Here is a 20644-nt window from a genome sequence, read left to right on the forward strand (position 1 = left end):
TTACATAACGATTCAATATTTTTAGATTCAGAACTGGTCTGAAAGAATTCTCTTTCTTTGGTACAATGAACAGATTTGAATAAAACCCCAGGCCCCGTTCCAGAACTGGAACTGGCACAATTACCCCAGCTGACTCCAGGTCTGAAACACATTTCAGAAACGCTTGAGCCTTTACTGGGTTTACTGGAATGCGTGAGAGAAAAAATCTTCTCACAGGCGGTCTTACCTTGAAATCTATTCTGTACCCTTGTGAAACAATGTTCTGAATCCAAAGGCTTTGAATCGAATTGATCCAAACATCTTTGAAAAATCGTAACCTGCCCCCTACCAGCTGTGCTGGAATGAGGGCCGCACCTTCATGCGGATTTGGGAGCTGGTTTTGACTTTCTAAAAGGCTTGGATTTATTCCAGACTGGAGAAGGTTTCCAAACGGAAACTGTTCCTTTAGGGGAAGGGTCAGGCTTATGTTCCTTATTCTGACGAAAGGAACAAAAACGATTAGCAGCCCTATATTTACCTTTAAATTTTTTGTCCTGAGGCAAAAAGGCTCCCTTTCCCCCAGTAACAGTTGAAATTATTGAATCCAACTGAGAACCAAATAATTTATTACCTTGGAAAGAAAGAGAAAGCAACGTTGACTTAGAAGTCATATCTGCATTCCAAGACTTAAGCCATAAAGCTCTTCTAGCTAAAAATAGCTAAAGACATATACCTGACATCAATTCTAATGATATCGAAAATGGCATCACAAAGTTATTAGCATGTTGAAGAAGTTTAACAATGCTATAAGCATTATGGTCTGACACTTGTTGCGCTAAAGCCTCCAACCAGAAGGTGGAGGCTGCAGCAACATCAGCCAAAGAAATAGCAGGTCTAAGAAGATTACCTGAACATAAATAAGCCTTGCTTAGAAAGGATTCAAGCTTCCTATCTAAAGGATCCTTAAAAGAAGTACTATCTGCCGTAGGAAACATAATTTATGCTTACCTGATAAATTCCTTTCTTCTGTAGTGTGATCAGTCCACGGGTCATCATTACTTCTGGGATATTACTCCTCCCCAACAGGAAGTGCAAGAGGATTCACCCAGCAGAGTTGCATATAGCCCCTCCCCTCTACGTCACCCCCAGTCATTCGACCAAGGACCAACGAGAAAGGAGGAACCAAGGGTGTAGTGGTGACTGGAGTATAATCTTAAAAATAATTACCTGCCTTAAAAAACAGGGCGGGCCGTGGACTGATCACACTACAGAAGAAAGGAATTTATCAGGTAAGCATAAATTATGTTTTCTTCTGTTAAGTGTGATCAGTCCACGGGTCATCATTACTTCTGGGATACCAATACCAAAGCAAAAGTACACGGATGACGGGAGGGATAGGCAGGCTCTTTTATACAGAAGGAACCACTGCCTGAAGAACCTTTCTCCCAAAAATAGCCTCCGAGGAAGCAAATGTGTCAAATTTGTAAAATTTGGAAAAAGTATGAAGCGAAGACCAAGTTGCAGCCTTGCAAATCTGTTCAACAGAGGCCTCATTCTTGAAGGCCCAAGTGGAAGCCACAGCTCTAGTAGAATGGGCTGTAATTCTTTCAGGAGGCTGCTGTCCAGCAGTCTCATAAGCTAAACGTATTATACTACGAAGCCAAAAGGAAAGAGAGGTTGCCGAAGCCTTTTGACCTCTCCTCTGACCAGAGTACACGACAAATAGAGAAGACATTTGGCGAAATTCCTTAGTTGCCTGTAAGTAAAATTTTAGGACACGAACTACGTCCAGATTATGTAGTAAGCGTTCCTTCTTTGAAGAAGGATTTGGACACAAAGAAGGAACAACAATCTCTTGATTGATATTCCTGTTAGTGACTACCTTGGGTAAGAACCCAGGTTTAGTACGCAGAACTACCTTATCCGAATGAAAAATCAAATAAGGAGAATCACAATGTAAGGCTGATAACTCAGAGACTCTTCGAGCCGAGGAAATAGCCATTAAAAATAGAACTTTCCAAGATAACAACTTTATATCAATGGAATGGAGGGGTTCAAACGGAACGCCCTGTAAAACGTTTAGAACAAGATTTAAACTCCATGGTGGAGCAACAGTCTTAAACACAGGCTTAATCCTCGCTAGAGCCTGACAAAAAGCCTGAACGTCTGGCACTTCTGACAGACGTTTGTGTAACAGAATAGACAGAGCTGAGATCTGTCCCTTTAGTGAACTAGCAGATAAACCCTTTTCTAAACCTTCTTGTAGAAAAGACAGTATCCTAGGAATCCTAACCTTACTCCAAGAGTAACCTTTGGATTCACACCAATAAAGGTATTTACGCCATATTTTGTGGTAAATCTTTCTGGTAACAGGCTTCCTAGCCTGTATTAAGGTGTCAATAACTGACTCAGAAAACCCACGTTTTGATAAAATCAAACGTTCAATTTCCAAGCAGTCAGCTTCAGAGAAATTAGATTTTGATGTTTGAAAGGACCCTGTATCAGAAGGTCCTGTTTCAGAGGTAGAGACCAAGGTGGACAGGATGACATGTCCACCAGGTCTGCATACCAAGTCCTGCGTGGCCATGCAGGTGCTATCAGAATCACTGATGCTCTCTCCTGTTTGATTCTGGCAATCAATCGAGGAAGCATCGGGAAGGGTGGAAACACATAAGCCATCCTGAAGTCCCAAGGTGCTGTCAGGGCATCTATTAGGACTGCTCCTGGATCCCTGGATCTGGACCCGTAACGAGGAAGCTTGGCGTTCTGTCGAGACGCCATGAGATCTATCTCTGGTTTGCCCCAACGTCGAAGTATTTGGGCAAAGACCTCCGGATGAAGTTCCCACTCCCCCGGATGAAAAGTCTGACGACTTAAGAAATCCGCCTCCCAGTTCTCCACTCCCGGGATGTGGATTGCTGACAGGTGGCAAGAGTGAAACTCTGCCCAGCGAATTATCTTTGATACTTCCATCATTGCTAGGGAGCTTCTTGTCCCTCCCTGATGGTTGATGTAAGCTACAGTCGTGATGTTGTCCGACTGAAACCTGATGAACTCCCGAGTTGTCAACTGGGGCCAAGCCAGGAGGGCATTGAGAACTGCTCTCAATTCCAGAATGTTTATTGGCAGGAGACTCTCCTCCTGACTCCATTGTCCCTGAGCCTTCCGAAAATTCCAGACGGCACCCCAACCTAGAAGGCTGGCGTCTGTTGTTACAATTGTCCAGTCTGGTCTGCTGAATGGCATCCCCCTGGACAGATGTGGCCGAGAAAGCCACCATAGAAGAGAATTTCTGGTCTCTTGATCCAGATTCAGAGAAGGGGACAAGTCTGAGTAATCCCCATTCCACTGACTTAGCATGCACAATTGCAGTGGTCTGAGGTGTAAGCGAGCAAATGGCACTATGTCCATTGTCGCTACCATTAAGCCGATTAGCTCCATGCATTGAGCCACCGATGGGTGTTGAATGGAATGAAGGGTGCGGCAAGCACTTTGAAGTTTTGTTAACCTGTCCTCTGTCAGGTAAATCTTCATTTCTACAGAATCTATAAGAGTCCCCAGGAAGGGAACTCTTGTGAGTGGGACGAGTGAACTTTTCTTTTCGTTCACCTTCCATCCATGTGACCTTAGAAATGCCAGTACTAACTCTGTATGAGACTTGGCAGTTTGAAAGCTTGAAGCTTGTATCAGAATGTCGTCTAGGTAGGGAGCTACCGAGATTCCCCGCGGTCTTAGTACCGCCAGAAGAGCGCCTAGAACCTTTGTGAAGATTCTTGGAGCTGTAGCCAATCCGAATGGAAGAGCTACAAACTGGTAATGCCTGTCTAGAAAGGCAAATCTTAGATACCGGTAATGATCTTTGTGAATCGGTATGTGAAGGTAAGCGTCCTTTAAATCCACTGTGGTCATGTACTGACCCTCTTGGATCATGGGTAAAAATTGTCCGGATAGTCTCCATTTTGAATGATGGAACTCTTAGGAATTTGTTTAGGATCTTTAAATCCAGGATTGGTCTGAAAGTTCCCTCTTTTTTGGGAACCACAAACAGATTTGAGTAAAACCCTTTTCCCTGTTCCGACCGTGGAACTGGATGGATTACTCCCATTAACAATAGTTCTTGTATGCAGCGTAGAAACGCTTCTTTCTTTGTTTGGTTTGTCGACAACCTTGACAGATGAAATCTCTCTCTTGCAGGAGAGTGTTTGAAGTCCAGAAGGTATCCCTGAGATATTATCTCTAGCGCCCAGGGATCCTGGACATCTCTTGCCCAAGCCTGGGCGAAGAGAGAAAGTCTGCCCCCCACTAGATCCGATCCCGGATCGGGGGCCCTCAATTCATGCTGTCTTAGTGGCAGCTGCAGGCTTCCTGGCCTGCTTGCCCTTGTTCAAGGACTGGTTAGGTCTCCAGCCTTGTCTGTAGCGAGCACCAGATCCTTCTTGTTTTGGAGTAGTGGAAGTTGATGCTGCTCCTGCTTTGAAATTCCGAAAGGAACGAAAATTAGACTGTCTAGCCTTAGGTTTGGCTTTGTCTTGAGGTAGGGCGTGGCCCTTACCTCCTGTAATGTCAGCGATAATTTCTTTCAAACCAGGCCCAAATAAGGTCTGTCCCTTGAAAGGTATATTAAGTAATTTGGACTTAGAAGTTACATCAGCTGACCAGGATTTTAGCCACAGTGCTCTGCGCGCCTGTATGGCGAATCCGGAATTCTTAGCCGTAAGCTTAATTAAATGTACTACGGCTTCCGAAATGAATGAATTAGATAGCTTAAGTACTCTAAGCCTGTCTGAAATGTCGTCCAGCGTAGCTGAACCAAGATTCTCTTCTAGAGACTCAATCCAGAATGCCGCTGCAGCCGTGATCGGCGCAATGCATGCAAGGGGTTGCAATATAAAACCTTGTTGAACAAACATTTTCTTAAGGTAACCCTCTAGTTTTTTATCCATTGGATCTGAAAAGGCACAGCTATCCTCTACCGGGATAGTGGTACGTTTAGCTAAAGTAGAAACTGCTCCCTCCACCTTAGGGACCGTTTGCCATAAGTCCCGTGTGGTGGTGTCTATTGGAAACATCTTTCTAAATATCGGAGGGGGTGAGAACGGCACACCGGGTCTATCCCACTCCTTAGTAATAATTTCAGTTAGTCTCTTAGGTATAGGAAAAACGTCAGTACTTGTTGGTACAGCAAAATATTTATCCAACCTACACATTTTCTCTGGTATTGCAACTGTGTTACAATCATTCAGGGCCGCTAACACCTCCCCTAGTAAAACACGGAGGTTTTCCAGCCTAAATTTAAAATTTAAAATATCTGAATCCAATCTGTTTGGATCAGAACCGTCAGCCGCAGAATGAAGCTCTCCGTCCTCATGTTCTGCAAGTTGCGACGCAGTATCTGACATGGCCCTAACATTATCAGCGCACTCTGTTCTCACCCCAGAGTGATCACGCTTGCCCCTTAGTTCTGGTAATTTAGCCAAAACCTCAGTCATAACAGTAGCCATATCTTGCAATGTTATTTGTAATGGCCGCCCAGATATACTGGGCGCCGCCATTTCGCGCACGTCCCGAGCGGGAGATGCAGGTACTGTCACGTGAGGCGAGTTAGTCGGCATAACTCTCCCCTCGTTGTTTGGTGAAATTTGTTCAATTTGTACAGATTGACTTTTATTTAACGTAGCATCAATACAGTTAGTACATAAATTTCTATTGGGCTCCACCTTGGCGTTAGTACAAATAGTACAGGTCTCATCTTCTGAATCAGACATGTTTAACAAACTAGCAAATAAACTTGCAATTTGGAAATACAATGAAAAAAACGAACTGTGCTTAAGAAGCACTGAATATATATAACAGATGAAAAACAATAAGCTTTGTAAAACAAAACGCAATTTAGCAAAGGCTTGTACCCAGTAGCAAGGAATAACTAACCCTGAGGCATAAAAAAGTTAAAGAATAAACGTTTTATATCACAGTCAACTACAATCTTACAGCTCTGTTAGATTACTTCCCTCAAATTAGCTTTGAAGATCGCTGGGTTCTGTAGAGATAAACCGGAACATGCAGGAAAAAACGATGAGCTTGTGACTGAAATTTTTAATGCGTAGCAAAAGCGCCAAAAAAAAAGGTCCCACCCCCTCACACACAACAGTGAGAGAGATCAGTAAACTGTCATAATTAGATCCAGTAACTGCCAAGTGGAAAAATAGTGCCCAAACATTTTATTCACCCAGTACCTCAGAAAATGAAAACGATTTTACATTCCAGCAAAAACGTTTTACATAAATTAAGAGTTATTAAAAAGCCTGTTGCATTGCCAGTAGGCTAAAGTCTTATATACATAGTGTAATTCCAGTGAAGTACCATTCCCCAGAATACAAAAAATGTAAATTATACATACATGATATTATGTCGGTATGGCAGGATTTTCTCAGCAATTCCCTTGTTAGAAAATAAAAACTGCTACATACCTCTTTGCAGAATAAACTGCCCGCTGTCCCCTGATCTGAAGTTTACCTCTCCTCAGATGGCCGCGAAACAGCAATATGATCTTAACAACTCCGGCTAAAATCATAGTAAAAACTCTGGTAGATTCTTCTTCAAACTCCACCAGAGAAGGAATAACACACTCCGGTGCTATTAAAAAATAACAAACTTTTGATTGAAGAAATAAACTAAATAAAATCACCATAGTCCTCTCACACATCCTATCTAGTCGTTGGGTGCAAGAGAATGACTGGGGGTGACGTAGAGGGGAGGGGCTATATGCAACTCTGCTGGGTGAATCCTCTTGCACTTCCTGTTGGGGAGGAGTAATATCCCAGAAGTAATGATGACCCGTGGACTGATCACACTTAACAGAAGAAATAGTAGTACGTTTAGCAAGAGTAGAGATAGCCTCATCAACTTTGGGGATTGTTTCCCAAAACTCTAATCTATCAGATGGCAAAGGGTACAATTTCTTAAACCTTGGAGAAGGAGTAAATGAAGTACACAGACTATTCCATTCCCTAGAAATTACTTCTGAAATAGCATCAGGAACTGGAAAAACTTCTGGAATAACTACATGAGGTTTAAAAACTGAATTTAAACGCTTATTAGTTTTAATATCAAGAGGACTAGACTCCTCCATATCTAATGCAATCAACACTTCTTTAAGTAAAGAACGAATAAACTCCATCTTAAACAAATATGAAGATTTATCAGTGTCAGTATCTGAGGCAGAATCTTCTGAACCAGATAGATCCTCATCAGAAATAGATAAGTCAGAATGATGGCGGTCATTTAAAAATTCATCTGAAATATGAGAAGTTTTAAAAGACCTCTTACGTTTACTAGAAGGAGGAATAACAGACAGAGCCTTCCGAATAGAATTAGAAACAAATTCTTTTACATTAACAGGAACATCCTGAACATTAGATGTTGAAGGAACAACAACAGGTAATGGATTATTACTAATGGAAATATTATCTGCGTTTGATAGTTTATCATGACAACTAACACAAACTACAGCCGGAGGAATAGTTACCAAAAGTTTACAACAAATGCACTTAGCTTTGGTAGAACCGACATAAGGCAGCGTCTTTCCAGAAGTAGATTCTGATCCAGGGTCAGGTAGTGACATCTTGCAATATGTAATAGAAAAAACAACATATAAAGCAAAATTATCAAATTCCTTAAATGGCAGTTTCAGGAATGGGAAAAAATGCAAAACAAAACAAGCCTCTAGAAACCAGAAGCAACAAAAAAGTGAGACTGAAATAATGTGAAAAAAACTGGCGGCAAGTATAACGCCTACATTTTTGGTGCCAAGTATAATGCCCACATTTTTTGCCGCCAAGAATGACGCCCATATTTTTTGGCGCCAAAAACGTCCGCAACACATATACGCCAAAAAAGTCTCGCACCAAGAATGACGCAATAAATTGAAGCATTTTTTGCACCCACGAGCCTAACAGCCCGCAATTTAGAAAAAAAGTCAATTGAAAATTTTTAAGGTAAGAAAAAATAAAATTCATATGCATTTTCCCAAAAAAACTGACAGTCTGAAAGAAGGAATACTGATTATCCTGAATCATGGCAAATATAAGTTTAAAACATATATTTAGAACTTTATATGTAAAGTGCCCAACCATAGCTTAGAGTGTCATGAATAGAAATAAGACTTACTTACCCTAAGACACTCCTCTACATATAGTAGATAGCCAAACCAGTACTGAAACGAGAATCAGTAGAGGTAATGGTATATAAGAGTATATCGTCGATCTGAAAAGGGAGGTAGGAGAAGAAATCTCTACGACCGATAACAGAGAACCTATGAAATAGATCCCCTAGAGGAAGACCATGGTATTCAAATAGGCAATACTCTCTTCACATCCCTCTGACATTCACTGCACTCTGAGAGGAAAACCGGGCTTCAGCCTGCTGCGAAGCGCATATCAACGTAGAAATCTAGCACAAACTTACTTCACCACCTCCATGGGAGGCAAAGTTTGTAAAAACTGAATTGTGGGTGTGGTGAGGGGTGTATTTATAGGCATTTTGAGGTTTGGGAAACTTTGCCCCTCCTGGTAGGAATGTATATCCCATACGTCACTAGCTCATGGACTCTTGCCAATTACATGAAAGAAACATATATTTAAAACTTTATATTAATACATAAAGTGCCAAACCATAGCTGAGAGTGTCTTAAATAATGAAAACATATTTATCGAAAGATACCCAACCACATATAGCAGATAGCCAAACCAGTACTGAAAAAGTATCAGTAGAGGTTATGGAATATGAGAGTATATCGTCAATCTAAAAAGGGAGGTAGGAGATGAATCTTTATGACCGATAACAGAGAACCCATGAAAAGATTTCCAATGAGGAAAACCTTAGAATCAATAGGTGATACTCCCTTCACATCCCTCTGACAAACACTGTACTCTGAGAGGAATCGGGCTTCAAAATGCTGAGAAGCGCATATCACAGAAGAAAATCAAGCACAAACTTACTTCACCAGTCACCACCTCCATAGGGAGGCAAAGTTTGTAAAACTGAATTGTGGGTGTGGTGAGGGGTGTATTTATAGGCATTTTGAGATTTGGGAAACTTTACCTCTCCTGGTAGGATTGTATATCCCATACGTCACTAGTTCATGGACTCTTGCTAATTACATGAAAGAAATTACAACATGAACTAAACAAGGGCTAAACGCATTGTGGTATCTGTGCTTATAAACCAGACAGTAAACTACAAGGGAGAGCAATGAGTAACAGTGTGCACAGCCCCGGCAGACTCTCACGTATTACTACTCACCGGCAGGGAGGGACCAATGTATTTCAGTCTGATGACTATTCATGTCATCTGTCTCATCCTCCTCCTTCACATTTAATAGCTCAGTCCCCGAGTTTTCTTCTAGATGCCCTGTAATTACAGAGGGAAGTTAACTGATGGTAACACAAGTGCACACTCACCTGTAACCTATGTACCCCAGACATAACCTATATACATACTCATCTGTAAATCCCATCTCTCGGACGCAACACATATGCAAACTCACTTGCAACCTGTGTCCCTCAGGCACAACACACAAGCACACTCACCTGCAATCCAGTCCCTCAGACACAACACATGTACCTGGATCCAAAGAATTTACCAGTGTTTTGGGCTCAACAAATGCTTTTAATCAACCACGATTAAGTGCATTTGTTGTTCCCAAAATGTTGCTAACTTTTGTGTTGCTCATCTGTAACCCTCACAATATATGTGCATACTTACCTATATCCCACGTCCCCCAGACACAATTATATCTGGTGGATGTTTGGGGGTATGTCAACCACTGCTGAGGTACAGGGTAAATTGACGGTTAATGTGTTAATGCTAATCACCTGTAGCCGTATTTATAGGAACTTCATCATCCTTAGTCTTTACGTGATCACACACATACGGTTCTCCTGTGTGCTCAACCTCTGAGCCATCTGAAGGTGCCACATCCATACGGCCTGAACAATAAGGATAGACATGCATATGTATAAGTTGTTGGTAGTACTTGTGGAAAGTATCAATTTATCTCTCATTATATATAAATAAAAATCATGTGATGATCCAAAAATTACTATGTGTAAACAAAAGAATTATTTAGTACTGTAAACTATTACACTAACAATGCACACTCACCTGTAACTCATAAACCACACACACAATATATGTGCTCACTTACCTGTAACCCACGTACCTCACACACAATATATGTGCACACTCACCTGTAACCCATGTACCTCACACACAATATATGTGCACACTCACCTGTAACCCACGTACCTCACACACAATATATGTGCACACTCACCAGTAACCCACGTACCTCACACACAATATATGTGCACACTCACCAGTAACCCACGTACCTCACACACAATATATGTGCACACTCACCAGTAACCCACGTACCTCACACACAATATATGTGCACACTCAGCTGTAAGCCATGTACCTCACACACAATATATGTACACACTCACCAGTAACCCACGTACCTCACACACAATATATGTGCACACTCACCAGTAACCCACGTACCTCACACACAATATATGTGCACACTCACCTGTAACCCACGTACCTCACACACAATATATGTGCACACTCACCAGTAACCCACGTACCTCACACACAATATATGTGCACACTCACCAGTAACCCACGTACCTCACACACAATATATGTGCACACTCACCTCAAACCCATGTACCTCACACACAATTTATGTGCACACTCACCTGTAACCCACATACCTCACAGACAATATATGTGCACACTCACCTGTAACCCACGCATCTCATACACAACACTCATGCTAGCTTTATACCTCAGACACAACATACATGGCCACTTACCTGTGATCTACATCCCTCAGGCACAACATACGTGCACACTCACCCGTCTCCTGTGTGCCTCAGACACAACACACATGCACACTCACCTAGGCTGATACCGCCACTGGTTACCACATCTGATGCTTCTAGCTGACGCCTCACACACAGATCTTCTGTTATCTCAACTTTCACTATATCAGTGTTATCTTCACCAGTACAAATAAAGCAGATTCAGCTTTTATATCCCATGAACTAGTTTTTATAACTTTACCATAAAACAGTTTGTGTATTTAGTGCTATTGTCAGTCCTCCTTTTCTCTCTCATACTTTTTTGACCATGATCCTCTATATTCCAGAATAAAACTACAACATGAACTAAACAAGGGTTAAACGCATTGTGTTATCTGCGCTTATAAACCAGACAGTAAACTACAAAAGAGAGCAATAAGTAACGGTGTGCACAGCCCCGGCAGACTCTTACGTAATACTACTCACCGGCAGGGAGAGACCAATGTATTTCAGTCTGATGACTATTCATGTCATTTGTCTCATCCTCTTCCTTCACATTTAATAGCTCAGTGCCCGGGTTTTCCTTTAGACGCCCTGTAATTACAGCAGGAAGTTAACTGATGGTAACACACGTGCACACTCACCTGTAACCTATGTACCCGAGACATAACCTATATACATACTCATCTGTAAATCCCATCCCTCAGTCACAACACACAAGCACACTCACCTGCAATCCAGTCCCTCAGACACAACACACAAGCACACTCACCTGCAATCCAGTCCCTCAGACACAACACACAAGCACACTCACCTGCAATCCAGTCCCTCAGACACAACACACAAGCACACTCACCTGCAATCCAGTCCCTCAGACACAACACACAAGCACACTCACCTGCAATCCAGTCCCTCAGACACAACACACAAGCACACTCACCTGCAATCCAGTCCCTCAGACACAACACACAAGCACACTCACCTGCAATCCAGTCCCTCAGACACAACACACAAGCACACTCACCTGGGCCCAAAGAATTTACCAAGTGCATTTGTTGTTCCCAAAATGTTGCTAACTTTTGTGTTGCTCATCTGTAACCCACATACTTCACAATATACGTGCATACTTACCTATATCCCACGTACCTCACAATATATGTGCATACTTACCTATATCCCACGTACCTCACAATATATGTGCATACTTACCTATATCCCACGTACCCTACAATATATGTGCATACTTACCTATATCCCACGTACCTCACAATATATGTGCATACTTACCTATATCCCACATACCCTATAATATATGTGCAAACTTACCTATATCCCACGTACCTCACAATATATGTGCATACTTACCTATATCCCACGTACCTCACAATATATGTGCATACTTACCTATATCCCACGTACCTCACAATATACGTGCATACTTACCTATATCCCACGTACCCTACAATATATGTGCATACTTACCTATATCCCACGTACCTCACAATATACGTGCATACTTACCTATATCCCACATACCCTACAATATACGTGCATACTTACCTATATCCCACGTACCTCACAATATATGTGCATACTTACCTATATCCCACGTACCTCACAATATACGTGCATACTTACCTATATCCCACATACCCTACAATATACGTGCATACTTACCTATATCCCACGTACCTCACAATATATGTGCATACTTACCTATATCCCACGTACCTCACAATATACGTGCATACTTACCTATATCCCACGTACCCTACAATATATGTGCATACTTACCTATATCCCACTTACACTACAATATATATGCATACTTACCTATATCCCATGTACCACACAATATATGTGCATACTTATCTATATCCCACGTACCTTACAATATATGTGCATACTTACCTATATCCCACATACACTACAATATATGTGCATACTTACCTATATCCCACGTACCCTACAATATATGTGCATACTTACCTATATCCCACGTACCTCACAATATACGTGCAAACTTACCTATATCCCACGTACCCTACAATACATGTGCATACTTACCTATATCCCACGTACCTCACAATATACGTGCAAACTTACCTATATCCCACGTACCTCACAATATACGTGCATACTTACCTATATCCCACGTACCCTACAATATATGTGCATACTTACCTATATCCCACGTAACCTACAATATACGTGCATACTTACCTATATCCCACGTACCTCACAATATACGTGCAAACTTACCTATATCCCACGTACCCTACAATATATGTGCATACTTACCTATATCCCACGTACCCTACAATATATGTGCATACTTACCTATATCCCACGTAACCTACAATATATGTGCATACTTACCTATATCCCACGTACACTACAATATATGTGCAAACTTACCTATATCCCACGTACCACACAATATATGTGCATACTTACCTATATCCCACGTACCTCACAATATACGTGCATACTTACCTATATCCCACGTCACCCAGACACATGTATGTTGTAACTTACATGTACAGTATACCACATCTCTTAGACACAACACACGTGCACACTCACATATAACCTGCGTACCTCACAATATACGTGCATACTTGCCTATATACCACGTCACCCAGACACATGTATGTTGTAACTTACATGTACAGTATACCACATCTCTTAGACACAACACACGTGCACACTCACATATAACCTGCGTACCTCAGACACAAGATACATGCGCACTCACGTGGGCTGATACGGGCACTGGCTTCTTCATATGGGGTTCCCAGCGTCGCACACAGATCTTCTATTATCTCGACTTTCACTATATCAGCGTTATCTTCACCTGTACAAATAAAGCAGATTCAGCTTTTATATCCCATGATCTAGTTTTAATAACTTTACCATAAAACAGTTTGTGTATTTACCAGACAGACCATATCACCCAGTACACACGCTGTGCACATTTTCCTTCTTTATTTATTGGTTGTGCTCTGCTATATTCCAATATAAAAATGCATAAACTAAACAAGAGTTAAAGGGGCAGTAAACCTACAAAATAATTCTGTGCAGAATTATATTACATTATTTTGTAGGTTTACTGCCCCTTTAAACTCATTTTGCTATCTTTGCTTATAAACCAGACAGTAAACTACAAGGGAGAGCAGTGAGTAACAGTGTGCATACCCCCGGCAGACTCTCACGTATTACTACTCACCGGCAGGGAGGGACCAATGTATTTCAGTCTGATGACTATTCATGTCATCTGTCTCATCCTCTTCCTTCACATTTAATAGCTCAGTCCCCGAGTTTTCTTCTAGACGCCCTGTAATTACAGCAGGAAGTTACCTGATAGTACAGTACAGGGTGTAACAAACTTATATAACAGAAGTCTGTACATTTAATAGCCCAGTGCCGGGTTTTCCTCTAGACGCCCTGTAATTACAGCAGGAAGTTACCTGATAGTACAGTACAGGGTGTAACATAAACTTATATAACAGAAGTCTGTACATTTAATAGCCCAGTGCCGGGTTTTCCTCTAGACGCCCTGTAATTACAGCAGGAAGTTACCTGATAGTACAGTACAGGGTGTAACAAACTTATATAACAGAAGTCTGTACATTTAATAGCCCAGTGCCGGGTTTTCCTCTAGACGCCCTGTAATTACAGCAGGAAGTTACCTGATAGTACAGTACAGGGTGTAACATAAACTTATATAACAGAAGTCTGTACATTTAATAGCCCAGTGCCGGGTTTTCCTTTAGACGCCCTGTAATTACAGCAGGAAGTTACCTGATAGTACAGTACAGGGTGTAACAAACTTATATAACAGAAGTCTGTACATTTAATAGCCCAGTGCCGGGTTTTCCTCTAGACGCCCTGTAATTACAGCAGGAAGTTACCTGATAGTACAGTACAGGGTGTAACAAAAACTTATATAACAGAAGTCTGTACATTTAATAGCCCAGTGCCGGGTTTTCCTCTAGACGCCCTGTAATTACAGCAGGAAGTTACCTGATAGTACAGTACAGGGTGTAACATAAACTTATATAACAGAAGTCTGTACATTTAATAGCACAGTGCCGGGTTTTCCTTTAGACGCCCTGTAATTACAGCAGGAAGTTACCTGATAGTACAGTACAGGGTGTAACATAAACTTATATAACAGAAGTCTGTACATTTAATAGCCCAGTGCCCGGGTTTTCCTCTAGACGCCCTGTAATTACAGCAGGAAGTTACCTGATAGTACAGTACAGGGTGTAACATAAACTTATATAACAGAAGTCTGTACATTTAATAGCCCAGTGCCGGGTTTTCCTTTAGACGCCCTGTAATTACAGCAGGAAGTTACCTGATAGCACAGTACAGGGTGTAACATAAACTTATATAACAGAAGTCTGTACATTTAATAGCCCAGTGCCGGGTTTTCCTTTAGACGCCCTGTAATTACAGCAGGAAGTTACCTGATAGCACAGTACAGGGTGTAACATAAACTTATATAACAGAAGTCTGTACATTTAATAGCCCAGTGCCGGGTTTTCCTCTAGACGCCCTGTAATTACAGCAGGAAGTTACCTGATAGTACAGTACAGGGTGTAACATAAACTTATATAACAGAAGTCTGTACATTTAATAGCCCAGTGCCCGGGTTTTCCTCTAGACGCCCTGTAATTACAGCAGGAAGTTACCTGATAGTACAGTACAAGGTATAACATAAACTTATATAACAGAAGTCTGTACATTTAATAGCCCAGTGCCCGGGTTTTCCTCTAGATGCCCTGTAATTACAGCAGGAAGTTACCTGATAGTACAGTACAGGGTGTAACATAAACTTATATAACAGAAGTCTGTACATTTAATAGCCCAGTGCCGGGTTTTCCTCTAGACGCCCTGTAATTACAGCAGGAAGTTACCTGATAGTACAGTACAGGGTATAACAAACTTATATAACAGAAGTCTGTACATTTAATAGCCCAGTGCCGGGTTTTCCTTTAGACGCCCTGTAATTACAGCAGGAAGTTACCTGATAGTACAGTACAGGGTGTAACATAAACTTATATAACAGAAGTCTGTACATTTAATAGCCCAGTGCCGGGTTTTCCTCTAGACGCCCTGTAATTACAGCAGGAAGTTACCTGATAGTACAGTACAGGGTATAACATAAACTTATATAACAGAAGTCTGTACATTTAATAGCCCAGTGCTGGGTTTTCCTCTAGACGCCCTGTAATTACAGCAGGAAGTTACCTGATAGTACAGTACAGGGTGTAACATAAACTTATATAACAGAAGTCTGTACATTTAATAGCCCAGTGCCGGGTTTTCCTCTAGACGCCCTGTAATTACAGCAGGAAGTTACCTGATAGTACAGTACAGGGTGTAACATAAACTTATATAACAGAAGTCTGTACATTTAATAGCCCAGTGCCGGGTTTTCCTCTAGACGCCCTGTAATTACAGCAGGAAGTTACCTGATAGTACAGTACAGGGTGTAACATAAACTTATATAACAGAAGTCTGTACATTTAATAGCCCAGTGCCCGGGTTTTCCTCTAGACGCCCTGTAATTACAGCAGGAAGTTACCTGATAGTACAGTACAGGGTGTAACATAAACTTATATAACAGAAGTCTGTACATTTAATAGCCCAGTGCCGGGTTTTCCTCTAGACGCCCTGTAATTACAGCAGGAAGTTACCTGATAGTACAGTACAGGGTGTAACATAAACTTATATAACAGAAGTCTGTACATTTAATAGCCCAGTGCCGGGTTTTCCTCTAGACGCCCTGTAATTACAGCAGGAAGTTACCTGATAGTACAGTACAGGGTGTAACAAAACTTATATAACAGAAGTCTGTACATTTAATAGCCCAGTGCCGGGTTTTCCTCTAGACGCCCTGTAATTACAGCAGGAAGTTACCTGATAGTACAGTACAGGGTGTAACATAAACTTATATAACAGAAGTCTGTACATTTAATAGCCCAGTGCCGGGTTTTCCTCTAGACGCCCTGTAATTACAGCAGGAAGTTACCTGATAGCACAGTACAGGGTGTAACATAAACTTATATAACAGAAGTCTGTACATTTAATAGCCCAGTGCCGGGTTTTCCTCTAGACGCCCTGTAATTACAGCAGGAAGTTACCTGATAGTACAGTACAGGGTGTAACATAAACTTATATAACAGAAGTCTGTACATTTAATAGCCCAGTGCCGGGTTTTCCTCTAGACGCCCTGTAATTACAGCAGGAAGTTACCTGATAGTACAGTACAGGGTGTAACATAAACTTATATAACAGAAGTCTGTACATTTAATAGCCCAGTGCCGGGTTTTCCTCTAGACGCCCTGTAATTACAGCAGGAAGTTACCTGATAGTACAGTACAGGGTGTAACATAAACTTATATAACAGAAGTCTGTACATTTAATAGCCCAGTGCCGGGTTTTCCTCTAGACGCCCTGTAATTACAGCAGGAAGTTACCTGATAGTACAGTACAGGGTGTAACAAACTTATATAACAGAAGTCTGTACATTTAATAGCCCAGTGCCGGGTTTTCCTCTAGACGCCCTGTAAGTACAGCAGGAAGTTACCTGATAGTACAGTACAGGGGTGTAACATAAACTTATATAACAGAAGGTCTGTACATTTAATAGCCCAGTGCCGGGTTTTCCTCTAGACCGCCCTGTAATTACAGCAGGAAGTTACCTGATAGTACAGTACAGGGTGGAAACATAAACTTAGTATAACAGAAGTCTGTACATTTAATAGCCCAGTGCCCGGGTTTTCCTCTAGACGCCCTGTAATTACAGCAGGAAGTTACCTGATAGTACAGTACAGGGTGTAACAAACTTATATAACAGAAGTCTGTACATTTAATAGCCCAGTGCCGGGTTTTCCTCTAGACGCCCTGTAATTACAGCAGGAAGTTACCTGATAGTACAGTACAGGGTGTAACATAAACTTATATAACAGAAGTCTGTACATTTAATAGCCCAGTGAGGGTTTTCCTTTAGACGCCCTGTAATTACAGCAGGAAGTTACCTGATAGTACAGTACAGGGTGTAACATAACTTATATAACAGAAGTCTGTACATTTAATAGCCCAGGGCCGGGTTTTCCTCTAGACGCCCTGTAATTACAGCAGGAAGTTACCTGATAGCACAGTACAGGGTGTAACATAACTTATATAACAGAAGTCTGTACATTTAATAGCCCAGTGCCGGGTTTTCCTCTAGACGCCCTGTAATTACAGCAGGAAGTTACCTGATAGTACAGTACAGGGTATAACAAACTTATATAACAGAAGTCTGTACATTTAATAGCCCAGTGCCGGGTTTTCCTCTAGACGCCCTGTAATTACAGCAGGAAGTTACCTGATAGTACAGTACAGGGTGTAACATAAACTTATATAACAGAAGTCTGTACATTTAATAGCCCAGTGCCGGGTTTTCCTCTAGACGCCCTGTAATTACAGCAGGAAGTTACCTGATAGTACAGTACAGGGTGTAACATAAACTTATATAACAGAAGTCTGTACATTTAATAGCCCAGTGCCGGGTTTTCCTCTAGACGCCCTGTAATTACAGCAGGAAGTTACCTGATAGTACAGTACAGGGTGTAACAAACTTATATAACAGAAGTCTGTACATTTAATAGCCCAGTGCCGGGTTTTCCTCTAGACGCCCTGTAATTACAGCAGGAAGTTACCTGATAGTACAGTACAGGGTGTAACATAAACTTATATAACAGAAGTCTGTACATTTAATAGCCCAGTGCCGGGTTTTCCTCTAGACGCCCTGTAATTACAGCAGGAAGTTACCTGATAGTACAGTACAGGGTATAACATAAACTTATATAACAGAAGTCTGTACATTTAATAGCCCAGTGCCGGGTTTTCCTCTAGACGCCCTGTAATTACAGCAGGAAGTTACCTGATAGTACAGTACAGGGTGTAACATAAACTTATATAACAGAAGTCTGTACATTTAATAGCCCAGTGCCGGGTTTTCCTCTAGACGCCCTGTAATTACAGCAGGAAGTTACCTGATAGTACAGTACAGGGTGTAACAAACTTATATAACAGAAGTCTGTACATTTAATAGCCCAGTGCCGGGTTTTCCTCTAGACGCCCTGTAATTACAGCAGGAAGTTACCTGATAGTACAGTACAGGGTATAACAAACTTATATAACAGAAGTCTGTACATTTAATAGCCCAGTGCCGGGTTTTCCTCTAGACGCCCTGTAATTACAGCAGGAAGTTACCTGATAGTACAGTACAGGGTGTAACATAAACTTATATAACAGAAGTCTGTACATTTAATAGCCCAGTGCCGGGTTTTCCTCTAGACGCCCTGTAATTACAGCAGGAAGTTACCTGATAGTACAGTACAGGGTGTAACATAAACTTATATAACAGAAGTCTGTACATTTAATAGCCCAGTGCCGGGTTTTCCTCTAGACGCCCTGTAATTACAGCAGGAAGTTACCTGATAGTACAGTACAGGGTGTAACATAAACTTATATAACAGAAGTCTGTACATTTAATAGCCCAGTGCCGGGTTTTCCTCTAGACGCCCTGTAATTACAGCAGGAAGTTACCTGATAGTACAGTACAGGGTGTAACATAAACTTATATAACAGAAGTCTGTACATTTAATAGCCCAGTGCCGGGTTTTCCTCTAGACGCCCTGTAATTACAGCAGGAAGTTACCTGATAGTACAGTACAGGGTGTAACATAAACTTATATAACAGAAGTCTGTACATTTAATAGCCCAGTGCCGGGTTTTCCTCTAGACGCCCTGTAATTACAGCAGGAAGTTACCTGATAGTACAGTACAGGGTGTAACATAAACTTATATAACAGAAGTCTGTACATTTAATAGCCCAGTGCCGGGTTTTCCTCTAGACGCCCTGTAATTACAGCAGGAAGTTACCCTCATAGTACAGTACAGGGTGTAACATAACTTATATAACAGAAGTCTGTACATTTAATAGCCCAGTGCCGGGTTTTCCTCTAGACGCCCTGTAATTACAGCAGGAAGTTACCTGATAGTACAGTACAGGGTGTAACATAAACTTATACAACAGAAGTCTGTACATTTAATAGCCCAGTGCCGGGTTTTCCTCTAGACGCCCTGTAATTACAGCAGGAAGTTACCTGATAGTACAGTACAGGGTAACATAAACTTATATAACAGAAGTCTGTACATTTAATAGCCCAGTGCCGGGTTTTCCTTTAGACGCCCTGTAATTACAGCAGGAAGTTACCTGATAGTACAGTACAGGGTGTAACATAAACTTATATAACAGAAGTCTGTACATTTAATAGCCCAGTGCCGGGTTTTCCTCTAGACGCCCTGTAATTACAGCAGGAAGTTACCCGATAGTACAGTACAGGGTGTAACATAAACTTATATAACAGAAGTCTGTACATTTAATAGCCCAGTGCCGGGTTTTCCTCTAGACGCCCTGTAATTACAGCAGGAAGTTACCTGATAGTACAGTACAGGGTATAACATAAACTTATATAACAGAAGTCTGTACATTTAATAGCCCAGTGCCGGGTTTTCCTCTAGACGCCCTGTAATTACAGCAGGAAGTTACCTGATAGTACAGTACAGGGTGTAACATAAACTTATATAACAGAAGTCTGTACATTTAATAGCCCAGTGCCGGGTTTTCCTCTAGACGCCCTGTAATTACAGCAGGAAGTTACCTGATAGCACAGTACAGGGTGTAACATAAACTTATATAACAGAAGTCTGTACATTTAATAGCCCAGTGC

General features: G+C 41.5%; 1 protein-coding gene across 2 annotated transcripts in view; it reads right to left on the minus strand.

Moving 5' to 3' along the window:
• LOC128652799 (oocyte zinc finger protein XlCOF6-like) overlaps positions 1-20644 on the minus strand; it is a 147806-nt gene that overhangs the window by 33163 nt on the left and 93999 nt on the right. For both annotated transcript variants that reach the window (XM_053705737.1, XM_053705738.1), the window contains exons 3-7: positions 14077-14184; positions 13606-13704; positions 11334-11441; positions 9852-9965; positions 9280-9387 (exon numbers count right to left, since the gene is read on the minus strand). In XM_053705737.1, coding sequence (XP_053561712.1) covers positions 9280-9387; positions 9852-9965; positions 11334-11441; positions 13606-13704; positions 14077-14184 — 537 coding nt within the window. The remainder of the gene's footprint in view (positions 1-9279; positions 9388-9851; positions 9966-11333; positions 11442-13605; positions 13705-14076; positions 14185-20644) is intronic.

Source organism: Bombina bombina, chromosome 3 (genome assembly GCF_027579735.1).
Source record: "Bombina bombina isolate aBomBom1 chromosome 3, aBomBom1.pri, whole genome shotgun sequence".
NCBI classification, from domain to species: Eukaryota; Metazoa; Chordata; class Amphibia; order Anura; family Bombinatoridae; genus Bombina; species Bombina bombina.